This window comes from Limulus polyphemus, unplaced genomic scaffold (genome assembly GCF_000517525.1).
Source record: "Limulus polyphemus unplaced genomic scaffold, Limulus_polyphemus-2.1.2 Scaffold6, whole genome shotgun sequence".
In the NCBI taxonomy this organism is placed as follows: Eukaryota; Metazoa; Arthropoda; class Merostomata; order Xiphosura; family Limulidae; genus Limulus; species Limulus polyphemus.
Window position 1 is genome coordinate 1,979,889 of NW_013665616.1, and position 7,191 is coordinate 1,987,079.

General features: G+C 30.7%; 1 protein-coding gene across 2 annotated transcripts in view; it reads right to left on the minus strand.

The window, feature by feature from the left end:
• The window catches only part of LOC106475393 (serine proteinase stubble-like), a 34,007-nt gene extending 28,199 nt beyond the window's left edge, over window positions 1–5,808 (minus strand). Inside the window, exons 1-2 of one of the 2 annotated variants that reach the window (XM_013936112.2) lie at window positions 5,681–5,808; window positions 1,723–2,258 (exon numbers count right to left, since the gene is read on the minus strand). In XM_013936112.2, coding sequence (XP_013791566.1) covers window positions 1,723–2,247 — 525 coding nt within the window. In that variant the 5' untranslated portion in view covers window positions 2,248–2,258; window positions 5,681–5,808. Of the gene's footprint in view, window positions 1–1,722; window positions 2,259–5,676 lie in introns of both variants that reach the window. The other variant, XM_022381344.1, reaches the window with a different exon arrangement.
• Between the last annotated feature and the right edge of the window lie 1,383 nt (window positions 5,809–7,191).

A 7,191-nucleotide genomic window follows, 5' to 3' on the forward strand; every position in this document is an offset into this window, starting at 1 on the left:
AATAATTATCGTGTGTTCATACATTTATTTTAAATGAATAATTATCGTGTGTTCATACATTTATTTTAAATGAATAATTATCGTGAGTTCATACATTTATATTAAATGAATAATTATCCTGTGTTCATGCAGTTCTATTAAATAAATATTTATCGTGTGTTCATACAGTTATATTAAATAAATATTTATCGTTTGTTCATACAGTTATGTTAAATAAATAATTATCATGTGTTCATACAGTTATATTAGATAAATAATTATCATGTGTTCATACAGTTATATTAGATAAATAATTATCATGTGTTCATACAGTTATATTAGATAAATAATTATCATGTGTTCATACAGTTATATTAAATATGTAATTGGCATGATTCATACAGTTATATTAAATATGTAATTGGCATGATTCATACAGTTCTATTAAATATATAATTATCATGTGTTCATACAGTTATATTAAATATGTAATTGGCATGATTCATACAGTTCTATTAAATATATAATTATCATGTGTTCATACAGTTATATCAAATATGTGATTGGCATGATTCATACAGTTCTATTAAATATATAATTATCATGTGTTCATACAGTTATATCAAATATGTAATTGGCATGTGTTCATACAGTTATATTAAATATATAATTATCATGTGTTCATACAGTTATATTAGATAAATAAATATCATGTGTTGATACAGTTATATTAGATAAATAATTATCATGTGTTCATACAGTTATATTAAATATGTAATTGGCATGATTCATACAGTTCTATTAAATATATAATTAGCATGTGTTCATACAGTTCTATTAGATAAATAATTATCATGTGTTCATACAGTTATATTGGATAAATAATTATCATGTGTTCATACAGTTATATTAGATAAATAATTATCATATGTTCATACAGTTATATTAGATAAATAATTATCGTGTGTTCATACAGTTATATTAGATATGTAATAGGCATGTGTTCATACAGTTATATTAAATATATAATTAGCATATGTTCATACAGTTCTATTAGATAAATAATTATCATGTGTTCATGCAAAAACATTCAGTGAAAAAGAAAAAATATCCAGAGTCGAGTGCAACAGTCATGAAATATTTGTCTACTTTCCCACCCTCGTACCTCTGTGAGTTAGGTTCTCAGCTATGACGACTATCAAGACTAAACATAAAAACAAACTGGCAATTGGATCGTCGCTCCGAGTTGCCTTGTCTAATATAGAATCCAAACTGGAAGTACTTATAGCTTATAAACAAACTCAAAGGCTTCATAAGCCGAACACCATTTAACATTATCAGTAAGCCTCGTCAATGATACTAATAATGATGATAACTAAAAATATCCATAAAGTTTTCTGAATTAATTCTAATATTAGTAAAATTAAATCCTCTCAGACTTATTTTTTTACAATCCTACAAATACATTTTGTGTACTAGATATTTATTGGTCATGGGCCTTTATACTCCTTTATACAAAGATTCTGCTGATCCACAGAGTGGAAAAGGTTGAGACACAATGGTTCAATACGACATGATAACAATGCTTCGTTTTTATTTTAATCTTTAATAATATGTTAAACTTGCTTGTTTGTATTTACTTAAAAACGTTGTTTTAAAGCCAAGAGTCGTGCGATTTTTGGAAATAAACATGATGGCATAAAACTGATAAACCTTGAAATGTGACTCATACTTAAAACTTACCAGAAATGGAGCCGGTGTTGAAGTTTTTTTCCGAGAATCAAGTAGCCCTGCCCCGTCAGTTTTAACAGTGAGGTCTTCATTGCATAAGTAGATAGGAACACAGAAACACTCGGGGTCTCCAACATTGGCAGTTATTAGAGAAGACACTGGGCGAAAGACCTGTGAGCTGGTTTCACTAGATGGAGTAGTGGGCGCTACTTTTGAAGAATTCAATCCGTGAACATTATCTCTATCGCCATTGTAGTTACCGTTTTCTAAAGGGCTAGATGAAACATATGGACTGTTATTTGGCGAACTAGGCGAAACATTTGGGTTGTTAAAAGGCGAGATGCTTGGATGTGGGCTATAGTTAGGCAAAAAAGGGTATTGCCCTTGTCCAGTAGGAAAGTATCTGGGCGGTCCATATAAATATGGGTATTGATGAAGGGGGATACCGACATAAACTCCAGTGCTGGGTATAGGAATATACTGTGTTACGATAAACTTGATACAAACAGCTAGTACAACTACTGGACCAATCGTCATTCCGACATGCACTGAAACGAGAGGGAAATGACCTGGTCATGTTAAATACACTTCCAAAAACTAAATAATAATACCACAACGGCAGCTAGCAATGCCACTGACCTGCATTAACCTACATTTCAAACTACACATTACACAAATGTTAGTTTCAGTCGGCTGAACTTCTCATTGCGCGAAAGAAATTATCAAAGAAAAAAGGTACCCTGAAAGGTCCGTTAGTGACAGTGACCGATATGCAAACAGTATTACCGAGCTCAATGAATCTTTCCAGTTTTATTTGATGTAATAGATATAAGAATATACAAGTTATATTTAATTTGAATAAATTATAAAAAATGGAATGCATTTTCACGATATCCATACTACTTTAGCAAATTAATTCACAAAACTACCTTATCGTTTGTATTAACTATGGTAGACCATTCCTTTTATTCTTCTATTTTATCCATTTATTTGGCGTTTGGAAGAATAAAACTGATTAAAAACTCCTTTTTTTCTCTCTCTTAAAGCAAAAGTTTTGATGAATAAAATATTTTGCTATAAAATTGAGATGACAATACAAAAACAAAATAGAAATAGCTGTCAGGTTTTATGTATGGGCCGAAATCTTTACAATAGGTGTCTGTGACTTGTTGGCGATACATTTCAACAATAAACAAACAGCACACAGTCCACTTGTTTTAAAATAATATATTAAAACAAGTCAAACATACACATAAATGTTCGTTACACTGTTGGTTGCTACAGTTGTATCCAGAACTATAAATATTTGTCTCCTTTTCGTCAAAGTCCACATAGGCTGGTTCAGTTACTTTAGAAAACAAACTGACAAGACAAATTATTCTTCGTGCTCTGTTATTGCAATACAGTCTGTAATAATTTTACTTTAAAATCACCATTATGACTGTTCGTTACCACAAATGTATCCAGAGCTTTAAATAATTGTCTCTTTTTCATGAATCAGTCCACACAGAATGGTTCAATTACTTTAGAACACAATTGACAAGACGAATTATCATTCACTACTCTGTTATTACAATACAATCTGTGACAATCTCACTTTAATAATCACCAATATATGTTATTTATGGCTAAACTCACAATCACGCAGTCTAGATCTATCTATCAAACTAAATTTTCGGAGCATATTTATACCACGACAAAGATCTAGAACGTTTCACACACTACTAGATATTATGATGCAATAATACTTAATCAAAACAACGAGAAAACTCAAAGATCCTAGTAACATGACGCAATAATATAACAATCACCAATTCCTAACTATTGAACTACACAACGTATGCTTCGTGAACAGTAACGCAAACAAACTTGCGGCAGATTATTGCTTCCAAATATAACTAAATTTAACACTCTCTCTCTATGTATATAAACTATCTAAATCATAACTCTTGCATTAAACTTAAACGGAAACAATCTTGTATATCTAACCTTTCAACCTCTGAAATCAAACTTGATTGACAATATATAATTTATGAATAAGATGCTTTTTAAAAACAATTTTACAGATGACATAAATTAAACATTTCTGAAAATATTTCTCTCTTCGCTGAGTTAGGTGTATTTGCTTCATATTACAATTTCGATCAAGAAAATACAAGAATAAATTTCAGGGTACATATAATCTTGCCAAAAATAGTTGGCTATAAGAAAAGAAACAAAAGTTTATCATCCTTTTCAGCACTTTATATTTGCAACAACCAATATTAATAGCTTGACTTTTCTGGGTTTCTTCGCTTTGAGACTCACTCATTTATTCTAATGTTAGTTCTTAAATGTTGAATTACTATTTTCTAATTTGATGGTAAAGACATGGAAATATTCCTGATGAAAGAACCGGTTTTGTCATCACGGGGGGGGGGGGGGGGGAACACAAAGGAGAAATTCTGGAAGTAATGACCGTGTTAATTGCCTTCAATGAAGTTCTGTGATTGACTTCAAGTAAAGCTGCAATTTTAATTTTTAATTATTTTAATTAAAGATTACGTAACTAATTTTACCAAATAATTGGCACATTAAATTCACCTAATACTTTAAAAAATCTCATTATGATTTTTGTGATGTACGTGCTTTGCCAGTTTAGTGCATGAAGTAGGCTATGCTCTGAACAATACGCAATTACTTAATAGTTAAATATAACAATCTAAATTATAATACGATCTTTATCGGAACGTAGTAATATTAATAGAACCGATAATGTGACGAAATCTAGTCTCATAAAAAAGCCCCCCAGTGGCACAGCGGTATGTCTGCGGACTTACAACACTAGAATCCAGGTTTCGATACCCGTGGTGGGCAGATCACAGAAAGCCAATTGTGTAGCTTTGTGCTTAATTACAAACAAACAAACTCATAAAAAAGTTGCGCTTCAATTAAATATGAAAAAGACTGAACAACAACCTTACAAATCCTGTAGACTAGAACACACTCACTTGTATCCGCTTGTATTACTATTAGTATTAAATGAAAATTAAAAAGTATAGTTCATCTGGACAACATCATTAGTTTAAACTAAAGACTATAATGTTCCAATATTTCTTTGTGATTTGACAACGTTTGAGCAAAACTCTACCCATATTTCAAATAAGTTATTTCAATATATTATTTCTGATTCAATTGATTAATCTTATTCCGATAAAATTCGAGGCACAATGCATTCTATGTGTGTTATGTAGCAAGTAACGCAATAAAGACGTAATATTTGATTCGCGAATAACCATTTTTTTTTGTATTAACATAAATTTTTTGGTGAAATATTTTAAATTTGTTGACTTAACGATTGTCCTAATACCGCAATTTCAAACTCTTTCAAAAATCCTAAATACGTAAACATATGATAATGGCACAACTAATATTGTTTTTGTAAGTTATATTATTATATTATTTCTTTAGTGTTAGTTTCATTCATAGTATTGGTTAAAAGATGTAATGTATAATTTATATTCATTTTTATTATTTGTTATTTTACATATGTTATTATTATAATTATTAGGGTTATCCTGCATTGTTAACTTAATATACGGATTTAAAACTAAATATTCTGCCTCCCCCAGTGGCTCGGCAGTAAGTCTGAAGGCTTATGACGCTAAAATTTGAGTTCCGATACACGTGATGGATAGAGCATAGGTAGCCCATTGTGTAGCTTTATGCTTAACAACAACCGAACCCAAGCTGGCCTAACGTCTTGAGATATTGAAATTATAGTCAAATATATCGCTAACAGTGAGGGTACCCGATTGATGAATCAATGGATTCTAATAATTACAAATGAGAATGACGTATTAAATGAACAATATTTATTACTGAGTTAATATCTAATTCTTATCCATGTGTGTAAATTGCTTTATTCAGGAGTTAATGATATAACAAAACATTCATATAATTGTATAAAATATAGTGAGAACTTACTTACCTTGGCTTTAAGAACCATCAGCACAATCTCCGTCGACGCTTATCATTAGTACTAACACTAGGCCGCAACTAGCCCTCAAATGTGCTTAGGAACATTGACTGAGGCGTGTAGAGTCGATGTACCCACGAGTATTCTTACGTCGTACTTCCTCAAGTGACATTAAATCTCTATTGAAAACTAACAGTGGTTTGTATGCTCTACCTCATCTATTTTGAAATTTACGTAATATCACTGACGCGCGAAGAAGCAGTGAGCCAGAAGAATGCTTTCATATTTTATTTATACTGCCATCAACACGCAAGTCTTGTCTGGTTGGTATGGGCCAAACAACTATATCACATGTGTCTAAGTGGTGGGTACGAAATCTCATTTTCCAAAAGTAGACGAGTAAGGCCCTTTGGTTTTTGCATAGTTTAATTAAACATGGTAAACAGGCAGTTAAGTTTGTGTATAGTTGTAGAAATGGCCAAAACATAACACTTGAAGTTTTTCAGGTGTGTTAAGTCTCAATTTTAGTATTGCTCAAACACGATTGTCATTACAAAGTATACGTATGTGAAATTATTTAGAAAGTAAGTGAATTTTGAAAGCAAATGTTTAAGGTTCGATAGCAAAAGACCACTAAAAATGGGAAATGTATCGTGAAAAAGCATACAAATGTAACATAGTTGCATACATATATTATATTTCATGAAGTAAAGAAAAAGAAAATACATCATCAAAGTTAGTTTCTATGCCTATGGCGAAGTTGTAAACTATATTTTCATAGTTTTAATTAGATGTTAGCTAGAGGGCGAATGAAGTTAAGATTGAAAAGTATAAAATTAGGCCTAGAATCTAGATAACAACATGAAAATCTAGTAACTTCAACGAATATCTAGAAGTGAGACATCAGATATAAATACAATTATGTCAGTTAATCAGTAAGTTAGCAGTGAATCATTGAGTCAGTTGGCAGAGTACTGCTAAGTCAGTTCAATTCAGTGAAGTATTTAGTATTTAAGAATTATTTAGACTAGTGTTAGTTGTCGCGTATATTCAGTTATTTGATCGATTATTCGTGAAATTGTACAAGTAAGTATATTTTTACGTTTGTCGTAATACCATTAACAAGGTATTTCCGTTTGAACGTCTTTGTAAACTTATGCCTACAAGTTGCAGTATACAAGTGATGGCATCTTGCAGAAACGTTAAAACTATTTTGTTATCGTAATGTTTACTGGATTTCGAATTATTTTAACCAAATAACTTAAAAGAACATATCCTGTTACATATTAGAATTTCAAATCGTCCGAAGCCGAGTTAATTGATAATTTAAATTTAGTAATTAAATTGTACTTTGGATTTAGTATTTAAATAAATGCTGATATATAGTCAGTTTATGATATTTGCCAACAAGATTGATACACAGTTTCCTTTTTAACACAGATACGTTTTAATATACACACAACAGTACAATTTACAATAACAGTTATTACAAATAGTTATTACACACAATGATTTATATACAC